The sequence below is a fragment of the Brachycentrus maculatus genome, unplaced genomic scaffold (genome assembly GCF_059751285.1).
Source record: "Brachycentrus maculatus isolate JH-2025_06_01 unplaced genomic scaffold, ASM5975128v1 h1tg000513l, whole genome shotgun sequence".
Taxonomy (NCBI): Eukaryota; Metazoa; Arthropoda; class Insecta; order Trichoptera; family Brachycentridae; genus Brachycentrus; species Brachycentrus maculatus.
The window spans coordinates 19,201-33,938 of record NW_028281259.1 but is presented as its reverse complement, the minus strand read 5'-3'; the positions used below and the strand labels follow the sequence as shown (position 1 = coordinate 33,938).

General features: G+C 36.2%; 1 protein-coding gene across 1 annotated transcript; it reads right to left on the bottom strand.

Moving 5' to 3' along the window:
* Window positions 1–99: 99 nt before the first annotated feature.
* LOC148301817 (cytochrome P450 6k1-like) lies at window positions 100–13,638 on the bottom strand. Its single transcript, XM_088272631.1, has 9 exons — window positions 13,407–13,638; window positions 10,359–10,477; window positions 4,371–4,906; window positions 3,815–4,049; window positions 2,983–3,154; window positions 2,113–2,307; window positions 1,619–1,718; window positions 933–1,184; window positions 100–269 (listed from the first exon to the last, which is right to left on the bottom strand). Exons 3-9 carry the CDS (start codon window positions 4,708–4,710, stop codon window positions 100–102), a joined length of 1,464 nt encoding a protein of 487 aa, XP_088128757.1. The 5' UTR covers window positions 4,711–4,906; window positions 10,359–10,477; window positions 13,407–13,638.
* Between the last annotated feature and the right edge of the window lie 1,100 nt (window positions 13,639–14,738).

Below are 14,738 nucleotides of genomic sequence, written 5' to 3'. Positions count from 1 at the left end.
CTTAGACTCCTATATTCTACTTCATCTATGTTGAGAGGTTGATGTTATTTGATGTGTGAGTTTTGCAAGCGGTTTCACGGAGTCATGTTCCGGATCCGTCTAGTCGGGGATGAAGAGCATCCGGGCCGGTTCGGCCGGAGCGAGCACGACTCCTCGGCTCTGGACTCGGATCCTCTTCCCGACAGCAACAGGGGAAGACGACGCGACCTTGAAGCGATTCAGTATGCTCGCCAGTCCAACTTTTGACTGGATTTGTCCCATGCGCTCGCCTGCAAGGAACATCATTACTTGTCATATGGGGAAACTGGAGATAACCTCCTCACGATTGGTGAAGCAATTTTAGCTGAGCATCGCAAGGATCAGTCTGGGCAAGTGTTCCTCAGCCTTGCATTCTTTCCTTATATTACCATTCTAACATGTATTGTACATCTTTTTGTCTCACATTCTTCTGGATGGTTGCATTTTGACTCCATTCAGTCTGCTTTCATCCTTCTTCCACACATTAGGGTTAATATCAGGACTCTATTGTGTACTGCCAGTTTAGCTTCCACTGATAGGGTTTTATTTGCTGTAATAGATTTCAGCGCACCAATCACTCTCCTTTCCATCCCTAGAAAACATATTTTCTAGATATAGGAAACCATCTACCTGTTCCATAATTTTCCCATTTACTGCTATTTTACACGTAGATCTACATTCATCTTTTTCGAATATCATGACTTTGGAGTTGCCGCACATTCACGAGCAAGTCACTTCCTTTGCACACACTATACACCCTTGTCACCAGCTCCCGCAGGTCCTCTCTACTATCGGCAAGAAGCACAGCATCGTCATACAAAAGGCAACAGACTCAGGTATGCAGCATGTGTGGGAGGAGCTTCCCTCGCAAGCGCCCGGGAGGCAAGTGCAAGTCCGGTGGGAGATGGACTCACCGATGCACACTTTGGGTCCCTCCCCGAACGGAAGATAGGTGTACGGAGTGATCTTGCTCAGATTGTGTCTGGAAAACCTCTCCGGGTCGAAGAGCTCCGGCTTGTCCCAGTAGCGGGGGTCGCCGTGCAGCCCGCTCAGGGAGATGTAGAGCTTGGTTCCCTTCTCGATGACCCTCCCGGTTCCCGGGACGGTGTAGGTCTTGGTGCAAAGTCTGTCGATGAAAGGAAGCGTGGGATAGAGGCGGAGAATTTCTGAAAAATCAAACTTTTATTTACTAACTATTTTACCACCACACAATGCAAGGCTGAAGATTAGCATTGTCCATCAAATTACGAAAGGTCTGTTGAGATGGTTTGGGCATGCGTTTGAGTGAGGAAAGAACCGTCAAACAAATTGACAAGGCAAAGTAGTTGGAAACAGAAACTGTGGAAAAAACCATGGGAAACTTGTCACAATCAAGTATTTGATTTCAAGTATTTACTTGGGCTTGATCAGGTCAGGAGTCGGAATAATCGGCGGGTGTATGGCATATGGTGCACGAATGTGGAAATGAAAAATGTTTGGAAACAAGAGTGGTGTGGCGTTCTGTTGTTTCTGCCTATAAGCGAAACACTGCATCAATTAATATGTTGCTGTGCCCTTTGCACCATTGTGTGTGGATGAGGGTCAGAATAAGAATGTTTACCGTTATAAGCCATGCCCAAGAAGGGCATTTCCAATATGGCGTCATACGTCACTTCCTTGTGATTCTCTAGCACTTCCTTTATCTCCTTTCTCACTCTTTCCTGTAACAGAAGCGGGCCAATCGTCAAGGCAGGTGCATACACAAGAATGACGTCAGAAATGTATTTGTAGAACCGGAATTGCAGCCTGGCAACCATGGGTACAGTGAGATTCTTATCGAATACAAGTTTAAAAACTTATGCAATTATGGATGCTAGTGATAGTGAAACATGTTAAGTGGAAAACATTTTCATTTTGAATAGAGTTTTTCCCCGTAGTGTTTACGTAGAGTTCTTAACTTGCCACTTTCCCTACAACAGTGCTTGCTTTGATTTTTCACCAGTACAATGTTTACTCTTTATGTTTAAAGTTACTTCAACTCCTCGTGATTTACGGGAACATTCGCCACATCTTAATTGTCAGGACACATTTATAGAGGTTAACGGGTTCGCTTACTTGGATTTCAGGGTAACTAGCGAGAGTTGTCAGCAGGAGGGACATGGAGGTGCTGCTGGTCTCGAACCCGGCCGCGAATAGAACTAGAAACTGGGCTACTAGTACGTCACCGGCATATCCTGCCAACAAATTGACAAACCCTTTTGATTTAAGCTTGTATATATTTTGGTGCTGAGATTTTTTCTGATGTGTATGCTGAAATTGCCATATGTATGAAGACCTTTTTGGAAAAATTATCTTTTTTATTAGATGTGTACAATATCAACAATATTTTTAATTTCATCAATTTTAGTATTTCTTTCTGGTATTGGTATTTGGAAGATTTCCCACACAATGGGCCGATGGAGTTAAGGTGGTTGGAGCGCTACGTGCGGCGCAGGCAAGGGACAACTGGAGAAGAGTCATTGCTTCCACAAGGGTCACAACTCTCAGTAATAAAGACTAAGACAGAGAAGAGAATACATATTTATATATATTTAAAAATAAATGCGATTTGAGAAATAAACAGAAGATTTTCATTCGCAAAAATGTGTCAAAGTCATGTGAAATTGGCTCGTCCTCGGAGTTTTCACTATCGATGTTCATGTTGTCTGTTTCATTGTCGGGACTTAAGTACAGGAATATGAAATGTATGTAAAAATGCAAGACAATTGGTCGTAAGTAACAAATCTGGGTTTTGTCCACATAGGAGTTTTATTTTTTTATACATTGATATATCGCCATTGATATTGATAGATGAAGAAGAATATGGTAGTCTCGGTATTTACAGGGTACGACAGATTGTAAGCTTTGTAAATATTGAGACTTATCCTTCTAGACAATACTTTAAGACCATATTCTTCTTCATTTTTGTTGAGATATGGATATTACGGTATATTTACTGAGGCCGTCCAGTCGAGTGCCGTCAGCCTCGAGCTGCAGCAGCACGTCCAGCAGGTCGCCCCCGCCCCCCACAGTGCGGAGCCGTTCCCCGCGCAGGCGCGCCGCCGCCCAGAACACACTCCGCAGGGCCGAGGTGGCCGGCTCGCCAAAGAACTTGAACCTGAAAATAACCCGATTCAACTCGACTAACCGACCATCACGCCGCTTTCCCGCAGGCGTAGGTAGAGAACAGAACGCCACACCGAGCCGTCTTTGCAAATAATCTTCGTCTCCTCTGTATTCATGCGTATCTGAGAAATTGATATATAAATGTACATGGAGCCAATGTACTGGGCGCACTGAGTACGGGAATTGGTGACATTTGTGCAGCAAAATGTCAATTGGAAAATGGTCATATTTTATCATTTGTTACTTTTATCATCACATCAAACAATGCAATATTAAATTATATTATTGAACTCATTCAAGATTCTTATTGGCCTACAATTCTTACCTACAGTCTTATTGGACAAAATGATTATAAGTGGTGATTTCAACATCGACGGATGAAGCTCAACCGTTGATAATATTTTTGGATGAAAAATTCAAGTTGACTATGCTCAGTCAACAACCAGATCGGGCACTTCTTTCTTCTTCTTCATGAGCCCTCTGTGCTCCACTGCTGGATATAGGCCTTTTCCGTATCTTTCCATTTCCTCCGTTGGTTGCCGCTTGCAGCCAGTTTCTACCTCGCACAGCGACTATGTCGTCGGACCATCTCTTTTGGGGTCTTTCCAAAAGAGCAATAATAAAAATATGATAAAATGAGCGCCACACTTACCCAAAACAATGGCTGATTTCTGGGAACAAAAAAAATGAGCTCATTTCTATAACGCGTCGGGCGGGAGTGCTCATGATATTTTCTCCCATCTTGTTGAACTTGGGAACATCTTCGTCCGCTTCCTCTCGGGTCTCCTTCGACCTCAAGCACCGCCCGTCCAGCCCGAGCGCAGCTCCCACCAGGTTGTCCGCCGTGTAACGACCGCATGCGTCTTTCGCGTCCATTTCCCTAGAACCTGACCAGGGTTTAGCTTACATTATTCATCACGTTTTATAATAACTAAATGTGTGTTCCGTATAGGCGCACGAGTAGCCGCTACCACATTATCTTTTTCAATGCGGATTTTTGAAATTTTGAGCAGATTTAAAAAAATGTTTTTATAAGTGGAAACTTGTCCATGTTTCAAAATACGTGGAATGTGAGCAATGTACAATAAATATGGTATATTTTTGTTGATGGTAGATTTAGCAGTTTTACGAGTGTCTCGATGCGGTATGTGATTGGCGCGTCGTGTGGCCGGGAGATTGTGAATCTTAATGTTCGTTTTTTCGCTCACCTGTGTTCTCATTATGCGCGTCGATAAAGTCCACCATATTTTGCGCATTTTTCGTCATCATCCGAGACATCTGTTTTAGTTTTCCACTGGAGAACAAGTGAGACAGTCTGGACCTCATATTCTTCCAGTGGGGCTGCTTCAGAGCGAACACGGTGCTGGTCCCGATCGGGTCGCCTTTGGACTTGTTACCCACGACTCTATCCTCGAAGTGGTCGAAGTCCTTCACCAAAATGTTTTTGATCAACTCCGGATCGCTGACAAGGAGACACGGCTCGGCCAGTATCCAGAATCCGAGGATCGGCGTGTTGATTTCTCGCGAATAATTGTGGAGGTTCTCCATGAACTGACCGGTGGACTGGCGCAGAGACAGGATCGGCAGGATGTTCCCCACTACGGGAATCGGAGTCAGAGAAGGAATATTTCTCTTCTTTCAATAGCTCAAGTTCCTCACTATGAAGTGTAGCAACACAGCCAAAACTGCGACCAAAGTCCCGAATAAAACGTCGCTACCGAAAGACATGTCGATGGCTCCCTTTCTGGAAAATATAAAAATAGATCATTCCCAAGAGGATGGAAATAACTTCAAAATGCGTGACCTCCTCAGTAATACCAATAGGAACTTCGACCCCCATCTGCGTATGAGAATCGAGAGGGATAAGGAAGGACCGATGGTCCGGTATTCTACAATAGTATTTAATTGAACTTGAAAGAATCTCCCAAAAGTATGTAGTTTTGAATTTTCCAAATACGTAACTGAATAAAAGCACGTAATGCTGCATACACTGGGCTCCGGGCTTGAGAGGAGTTCATTGGGAAAACTTGATTAATTTTATCATTTAGAAATGACTCACCCAGTTTGCGCGAGAACTATTAAATTTTGATAAATCCCTCTCCGGATAATGCAGTTCCTGACAGACTTCCATAGTCTTATAAAGGATCTATAATTATGTACATAGAGATCATCATTTTTTCTAGTATTACGTAGTAGGAGCCATTTCATACTAATAACGGTAATTTAAAACAATTTAACTTTTTTTTGTCTTTAATTATATTACTAAATTAAGTATTTGTTTAAATCAATGTAACCTCCTAATTAACTAACCATCACTCTGTTTCCCCGCAGGGGTAGACAAAGAGTACAGAACGCCACACCACCTATGTCTTTGCAAACATTCTTCGCCTCTTCCACATTCATGTACCTCATCGTACATACCCACCGATTATTCCGTAATGTTCTTGGTAAGTTGGAAGATATTGTGTCCCGTATTGTGCCCGTATTCCGTACAAACAGTTTAAAATAAAAACCGTATTATTGAATGGCGCCTTACATATTAATTTCCTCATAAAACGCAATATTTAAAAAAGAACCTTCGATGGCAAAATACTGTAAGTCAGATGTACTTTGTAAGTTTATATTTTGATGAAAGTCACTTATCGCAGTTTAGTAAAAAGTGAGTAATTGAATTCATACCTATTTTTATTCATGTACTAGATGTGAATGTTTAGTATTGCGTATGTAGATGTTACGTTCAATAGATGGCGCTGCCAGCGCACTAAAATAAACTGTTCAAAAAAATGTTTTTATTTACCATGTCACGGGCGTTTTTACCATATTATATATACATATACATATTATATTTACGAATGAACCAAGTGACTACAAACAAACATTCGATAGGCTATAATGGACTTTACGAACAGTGTTATTAGAGTTGTGTTTGCGATGTAGATATCTTGTAATATGTACTTAAAGCATACGCGCAGGAAAGGTCAATTTGTACGAGGTTCTGATTTGATTCTACGCTGCATTCACCCGAGCAAGGTACATTTTAATAGAAATGCGATACTCAGTTTACCCCAAACTTGCAAGGGCTGCGAGTACTAGTATATAATCTTTGGATGCGAGCATTCACAGCATATGCGAGTGTAACGCTCTTTACGGAGGCACTCCGTGTTGCATACCGTACTCGTAATAATAATTCTTTTTGACTTGTAGCCTTTAGAGTTATGAGGGAAACAATTATTGAAATTGAAACATTAATTTCCGTTTATTACGGAATATTGCAAGCGCAGTCAGTGAGGATCCGAGAATGGCGTGTAGCTGTCTGTATTGTCTGTCATACCACGCAATTAGCGTCATGACATGGTAACAAAGTCACGTAGACTCGATATATCCACTTACTATGTATTTGTGTTCCGACTTCAAATATTAAAATTAAAAATGAAATAAAAATATTCTACATCGAAAATATTTTTCAGTCGCTCATTCAGACACAAAGTTAGGACGCATTCTGACAAAATTTGGTTTTTTGATTTATTAGTCAGTTTACTTTTTATCGATAAATGTTAATACAATTATTATGATTATTTGTATGTTAGCATAGAAAAATCGACCCGTCTCAAAATTACTCAGTCATATCGTAGTCATACAGGAGAAAGGGACCAAGTGCATTTCTTACAAAAACGTGATCATTGACTATTTGATATTTTGCTAGCTTAATATTGGCCTGAAAAAAATCCCAAAGGATTTTAATCTTGAAAGTATAATATTTATTTGACTTGTTAAAAATGACTAACTGCATTGATGTTTATTTTCTTGGCAAGCAAAAGAGACTTAAATGGCCATGACTTATCAGCCACGTCGAATAAATCGCTTATTTTTTTATAATTCACATTAATTTTTCATTTAATAAGTCGTTAATTTTTCAGTCGCCTATTGCTCGACAGGACATAGTTGTCCAAGATATTGTAAAGCACCAACCACTCGAAGCGACCATACGTAGCACTGTATGGTGGACCAGTTAGATTGCGCAACACGACGCAATGGGGTACAACGCGTGGTGTGAAAAGTAAGCATTACATATTTATTAATTGGCTACCGAAAACTGGCTGATTAGAAGTAAAAATACTTATTTAATTTTATACTTACGTTCATTTACTCATTCTCGGATTATTAAAATATAAATAAATATTGTAGCACAAATAAATTAATTCCGTTCTCACGACCAAACATTTGTTGGGGACAAAGAATAGAGACATTGGAATTTTTTCACAAGAAAAAATGTTCTAATTAATTCGAGTGAAAGTATTTTTTTAATTTGTGGACAAAAATACATAAGTTATTAAAAAATGCATTAGGCTATAAAAATCTAACAACATTTCGTTCTTTATATATTTTGTGACTTGTCTGTGAAGTAATACTTTTGTTCAGTAAGCTTTTAAAAAATAATTACGTTTGCTTAGTTACATACAGTACCTACATTTTACGCTCACCACGTTTTTTCCCTTTCAAAAAAGTGTTTGTTTTTTAGTTGTAACGACTATTTTATCTAATTTATTCATTCATAGCATGTGTTGTTTTCAGAAATCGCAAACACATGCGACAAAAAGTTATTTCTCTTTACAACGTGGTGCACATGGAAGTGAATAGTTTCGCATAGATCTTCGGTGTTTGAACGTAAGTGTACGCACAAAATGTCTTTAAAGAAACATGATTTTCACACACTGCATGTCTATAAACAATTGTTTTATTTAAAAATATATATGTATATCGTAGTCGTACAGGAGAAAGTGACCAACTAACAAAACGTAAAATGTTCAGGGGGTCATTTAAGTCACTTTTGCTTGGCAACAAAATAAACATCAATGCAGTTAGTCATTTTTAACAAGTCAATATATTATACTTTCAAGTTTAAAATCCTTTGTGATTTTTTTCAGGGCAATATTAAGCTAGCAAGATATCAAATAGTCAATGATCACGTTTTTGTAAGAAATGCACTTGGTCACTTTCTCCTGCATGACTACGATATATGTATTATGTATTCTCTTAATATGATATATATTATATTTTTATTAATCAATTAATTATTGTAAAATTGATAATATTTCCGACCATATATAAACTATCCGTGAGTAGGTGTACAGTTTCCCCCCTCGGCAACAACTTGATTCAATTTTTAATAACGGACTGCTTAGGCCTCACCATCCATATTTTTCACATGGTTTTAGGTAAAGTAAATAGCAAATTATTCTTAAATAATATACGCGTGTGACATTTTTACTTTTATAATACACAACGTAAAAAATGCTTTCGAAAAATCGAGATATAATGTATATTGAGTATTTCCGTACTAAATCTAGGAATCTGCATAAAAATGCGTTATGAAAATATTTAAATATTACATTTCAGGTATCGTATTTGTTATTCAAATATTTATAGATGAAATAATAAATTCAATTAATGTCGCTCAAATAATCAGTTATTTTCTTCCACAATACACACCGCTATATTCAATACATACATACTGAGGAAAGATTGATCACTACTCCAGGTAGACAAGTCCCGTCAGTGCAGTGATCATATTGATATATAAATTAAGATCGAATTTCGCAACAACAAAACCGGCGGCCATTTCATTCCTGTCGCCAAACTATAAGTGCGGAACAACTCGGGATTATTTTTGACAGATTTGGTTAATAATTTATAATTAACAGTAAAGTTCTAAATAAAAATAAGATGGTGAAAAAAGGCGCTGACAACCCATTTATAGATAATTTATTATTACACTATGTGGTATGTACCAATACCAGTTCCTTTACCTGCAAGCAAAACATACATACGGCATACTTACACCATAATTATATATAAACATTTAATACAAATAACCCTTATTAAAACCATATGGTAAAATATGTCAATAAATAAAAAAGATCAATGCTGCGCCTTGTATTTTCAATTTTGATCCAGGACATGATTTATCCTTTTTATTATCTCTCCCAGCTTAATTTATTTTCTCCCCAAATGTTGGAGATGTTATTTACTGTTTTTGCAAATTCCTAAATATGTGTCATACGAAATTCGGCCTAATAACCTCAAAAATGTTAGCCTATGTAATCTTCTATACTTGCATGCATTTGTAATTCGCGCTTAAGTGTTTTTCTGCACTTCGGTCATTATTACCCTTCGGAAGTCTACGCGGGCTATGCACCACGCACGGATGTCGTGTTTTGAAATAATATTTATTTTGACAAATTTACGTTACTCAATCATCATCTTCCTTTCGCGTGCAATTAATTTTTCATTTGATATATTATGTTCATAATACGTTTAAACATTTCATAATATGTTTTTTATTATAGTAAAATTATTTGTTTTTTTTTTAATGTTTAATGTGGGTATTAAAATAATTAATTACTGAGAGTTCTTTTTCATGCGTAATTCATTATATTCAAATTGGACTTAAATATAGACATTTTAAAGAATTGTTTAGAAATAATTATTCTTGAGATACCCGTGTGTGTCTATTATTGTGTGATTAAAATAATTAAATTTATTTAAAAAATGTACATCGTATGTTCCTATATTATAATTATTATGTTTGGTGTTGATTTAAACATCGCTTTAAACTTTAAACGATGTTCCATGCGGACACTAGCAACTAGCAACTAGCAACTAGCAACTAGCAACTAGCAACTAGCAAGTAGCACCGACTTCGTTACGAATAACGCCGAAGCGTTTTATCCAATCTGTATGTGATATTGACTCGTTCATCTAAAACTAAATAAAATGGTGCTTCTTATAAAACTTTACATTTAGCGCTAATCTTACATTTATCCGCAGATTTTTAATTTGTTACGTGACATACTTCAAGGGTGACGTGTAATTCATTCTTGTAGTTACTTGTAACTCCAGCTCTCTCGAGAAAATAATCATTATTTTTTTTTAAATTTAAATATTATTATTAAAAATTAAAAATTATCAGCGAGGGGATAGGATTCCAAAGTCAGTGGGGACTGATTAAATATATTAATTTAAAAAAATATATATTATAATTTATTTTTTACTAGCATGATATAAATTAAGAAAAGGTAGTTAGAAAAAGACAATCATATATTTATAAAATATGAGAAAAGTGGATTAAAAAATATGTTAATAGGCAATGTGTAAGAACATAAGAAATATAAATTTATAAAAAATGTTCTTCTAACCAATCTCGCAACGGATGCTTAATTTTATTTAAATTTGTGGATGTTTTTTCAGCTCCTCGTGCGTTGAACAGCCCGTGTCCTCGTGGCGCGGTGATCATTGTGAGAACATCAACTGGAAACTAGAAAAAAATAATGGTCATGAAAAAAATCAAATTGTACACAACTGACATAAAAACACATTACGCTTTATATAATAGAAACAGTATTTATAAAAAATATATTTACTGTTGCATAGATTTGGCAACGTTGTAAAGGGTAAAATCAATCTGCATCGTCGAAGGCAGCGCGGTGTAATTTTGCGTGCTGTGTTTGAACACACTAAGGACGGGTGTTTAGTGCGTCGTTTTTTAAAATATTGATTCTACTTATTTTGTAATACATGATTTTGTTCAGTAAAAATAGACTTTCCTCTTAATTATTTTATTCGTCAATATTTGTCTTTCTTTAGGTGTATTTTGTAATACTTTGTCAACAAAAATACACTTCCTTCTTAATTTTTTCATAAATTTTCGTAAATCTAAAGTATGGATAAATAATCACTACTGATATCGATATAACTACAACACGGGACCGATCCCTTTGGCGCCTCTCTTCGCGATAGCCGCGAGTAGGTGCCTTCTTTCTTTCATTATTCGTAGTACAATATCTCGTGGTTCGAGATGTGGTCTTTCCAGGACATCCCTACCATTATTCTATATGCGTTAAAGGTATACTACTTTGAGAGGTAATCCACTCACTAAAGCAGACGATTCTGCATCATAAATTTAAAAGCAATTTCCACATTTACTAACGAAAAGGAATAGTAATAGAAAAAATAATCATAAAAATAAAAATGTAAAAATAAAATACATATATTTTATCACGAATTGAGCTTAACTCTTGAACACTACCCTCAACTTTATAGGCATGAATACTACCGTGGGGTACCTGAGTACCCCGTAGATAGTTATGAGTTAGAAATAAAACTACAAATTTATCAATTAATTTCTTGTATTTACTCAAATGTACTATTACTTAGGCATACAAATAAAACAAATTGAAATAATTTTTTAAAATTTTGTTTGCAAAGATTGCATATTTTTATTTGATGGGTGCACAAATATGACGACGACAAGAGGAGCACGCGGTCCTCGATTTCCTATCTTTTATATGCGGACAGAAGCAGCAGCGACCGGGTTTGGTATCTCGAGGGACTGGTTCAGCAATGTCCATTTCATTTTTTAGAATACCATATATAGATTCCCTTATATCCCGGGGCAAACATGGCCTTTGTAATTTTTCTTGCATATACGGTGTTATAAGAGATTTTGCCATTTCCTTAAAAAATAGACGCCCTTTCGGAATGAGTTTCTTGTCTGGACTTCTTGACATGGTATAAAAAATCCAGGAGTTTACTCCTTCTGTATTTAAGAGGGTATAGAAAATACACAAAGGCCATCTTCTCGTTTTTCTAGACGTAGAATACTTTTTACTCATCTGGTCAAAAATATCAACCCACATTTTATTTTATTATAAAATGCTATAATTTCTTATTTTCTTCATCGATACGATACCACGAATGTCATCTCCATCGCCACTATCAGCGTATTCGCAAACAACAAGAGTGGAGTAGTGATTTTGAGAATTAACACCAGGCTCTTCTAAAAAGCGAAAATCTTTAATGAGGTCATCCAGTTCATCATCTGAAGCACCTCTAGTATTCATCTCCTCATTATCCAAATCTTCTAAAAACACTGCTTTTTCACCATCAGTTCTAAGACGTCGATTTGATCTATGAGACATATGACTAACAAAAACGTTGATTACTTGTCATGGAAAATAACAAACTTATAAACATATGTAAAATAGAATAATAAAAACACGATTTCAAGTGATAATAAAAACATAATATACCTAATAAAAGAGTTAAATATTTATTTCAAGAATAATATTTAATAAAACTTACCAATAAATAACAAAGTTCAGCCGCCTTCGAATTTGAAAAAACTTTGACAACTACTACCGTGGGGTTCTAGAGTACCCCGGAACACCCGCCCACACGTCTGTACCTGCGCGACACTAGCGTGCGATGGACAGTTCGTCGCAGTAACTAATAATTAGAGATTAGCTTGAATGGCGCAAGTGTGGTTATAATATTTTTTTAAATATTGGGTTTTTAAAATCTTGTGGGGTACTCCAGTACCCATGGTAGCGTTTAAGATTTAAACTGAGGTTATCAGAACTCGTGCTAGGCCAAGACGATGAGACTCGATTGTTCACAGAATGATTTGATCAGCTCTGACAGGAAATTCACAGCGAATGTATAGAATTTGCTTTGTTGTGAGTACAGTTTAATATTTGTACACTCGTACTATAAAGAAATATTGTCACAAACGATCTTCCCTCGGAAGTTTTGGGGTTTATATAATCTTAAAAGTCTTTGTGGATTAGAAATAATGGCAACGAATATCGAGACACGGATCAACAACGTAATCGGGTTTTCCTTTTGTTGAAAATGTCAATTAAAAATGTTATGAAGCTTTAGGAAGTCGATACGAAAATAATAACGCGTCTGAAGAAACTGTCAATGATAATAAACGGAAATTGAGGCACTTTGCAAATCGATCCAGAGCAATACAAGTTTTGTTTTGAAAACATAGTAAATTTTTCATGCTGTTATCATAAAATGAGAGCGAAATTAAGTATACAGTGGAACCTCTTATAACGAGCATAATTTGTTCTAGCATCTTACTCGTAAAATGAAACATGTATTCCCATAGAAATTGATGTGAAATACGAGAATTAATTCCATGCAGTAATTATGGTCTTTAATTTTTTTTTATTATTAACGTTTATTAAAAAAAGATAACTTATAAATTGTTAAGGAGTGTAACAACTTGGAATACAGATTTGAAAAAAACCTAAATAAAAATATGAGTTTAAGACAAATAATTAATTCCTTTAACCTATAAAACCGTCTAAAGACATTTGTTTTTACAGACGCTTAAAAATTAGGCGAAAACCTGTCACATCATTATCATTGAATAAATTTGTAGCACCAATAGCCACCTTAGAATGATGCTTCTTAATATACGATGCAACAGTTTTCCATGCTTTCAGCATTTCTCTTATTGTGCTAGAAGATTGTTGATCTGCTACTTCCTCCTCCTCCATCAACAAGCTCTCCTCCATAATTTCTTGCTGTGAAACATGATGCAACTCCATAAGCTCTTCGGTGGTCAGCTCTTGGCTGTGCTCTTTCACAGGCCCTTCAATATCGTTGTTATCCACCTTGAGTCCCATGATATTGACTGGTGACACAATCTCGTTGACTGTAGACTTCACGGGCACTGTTTCAAAATTATTCATTCGACAACACCACCAAAGTTTTTTCCAAGCATAAGTGATGGTCTTCTTGGTAACTCCTTCCCGAGCCACGAAAGCCCCGGCTCACAAGTGAATATCTTTCTCTGCTCGTTATGCGAAATGTCGCTCGTTAAGAGAGCAACCTTTTCACATTTCTTTGTTCGTTATGCGAATAACTCGTTATGTATACGTTCCACTGAAGTTACTATGTGAAATTACTGATTCGTGCATTGCTTTTACCCTTTTGCACGTTTATCGTATGTATCATAATATTAGTAGAAACGTGTTTCATTTCAAATAATGATACGATAATCGATGGCATTGTTTTAGTGCTTGCTTTTTAGTTGTATTTCTATTTTAGCTAATTAATTCATTCATTTCTTGTGTTGTTTTCAGCAATCATAAACTACATACATGTTACAAGAACAAAAAAACATTATATTTACATTTTTACGATGTGGTGCACATGGAAGTGAACAATTTCGCACTGGTTACTATTTACATACATAGATCTTCGGTGTGTGAACGTACGTGCATAATGTTTTTAAATAAAAATAATGATTCTCTTAATATTATGTGTATTTTTTTATAAATCAAATAATTATTGTTAAGTCAATAATATTCTCGACCATATACAAAAAATACATGTGTAGGTATACATTTTCCCCCATCTACCACAACTTGATTCTTTTTTTTAATAACGGACTGCTTACGCCTCACCATCCATAATTTTCTCGTGGTTTTAGGTAAAGTAAATAGCAAATTCTCCAAATAATATCTGTGTGTGATATTCCTACTTTTATACTACACAACGTAATAAACGCCGTCGAGATATATTGTAATATCTATCGAGTATTTCCATACTGAATCTAAGAATATGCATTATGAAAATATTTGAGTATTACATTTCAGATATCGCATTTGTAGTTAAAATATTTTTAGATAAAAAAATTAATTCAATTGATGTCACTCAAATAATCAGTTATTTTCTAACATAATACATACTTCTATAAATATTCAATACATACTCGTACA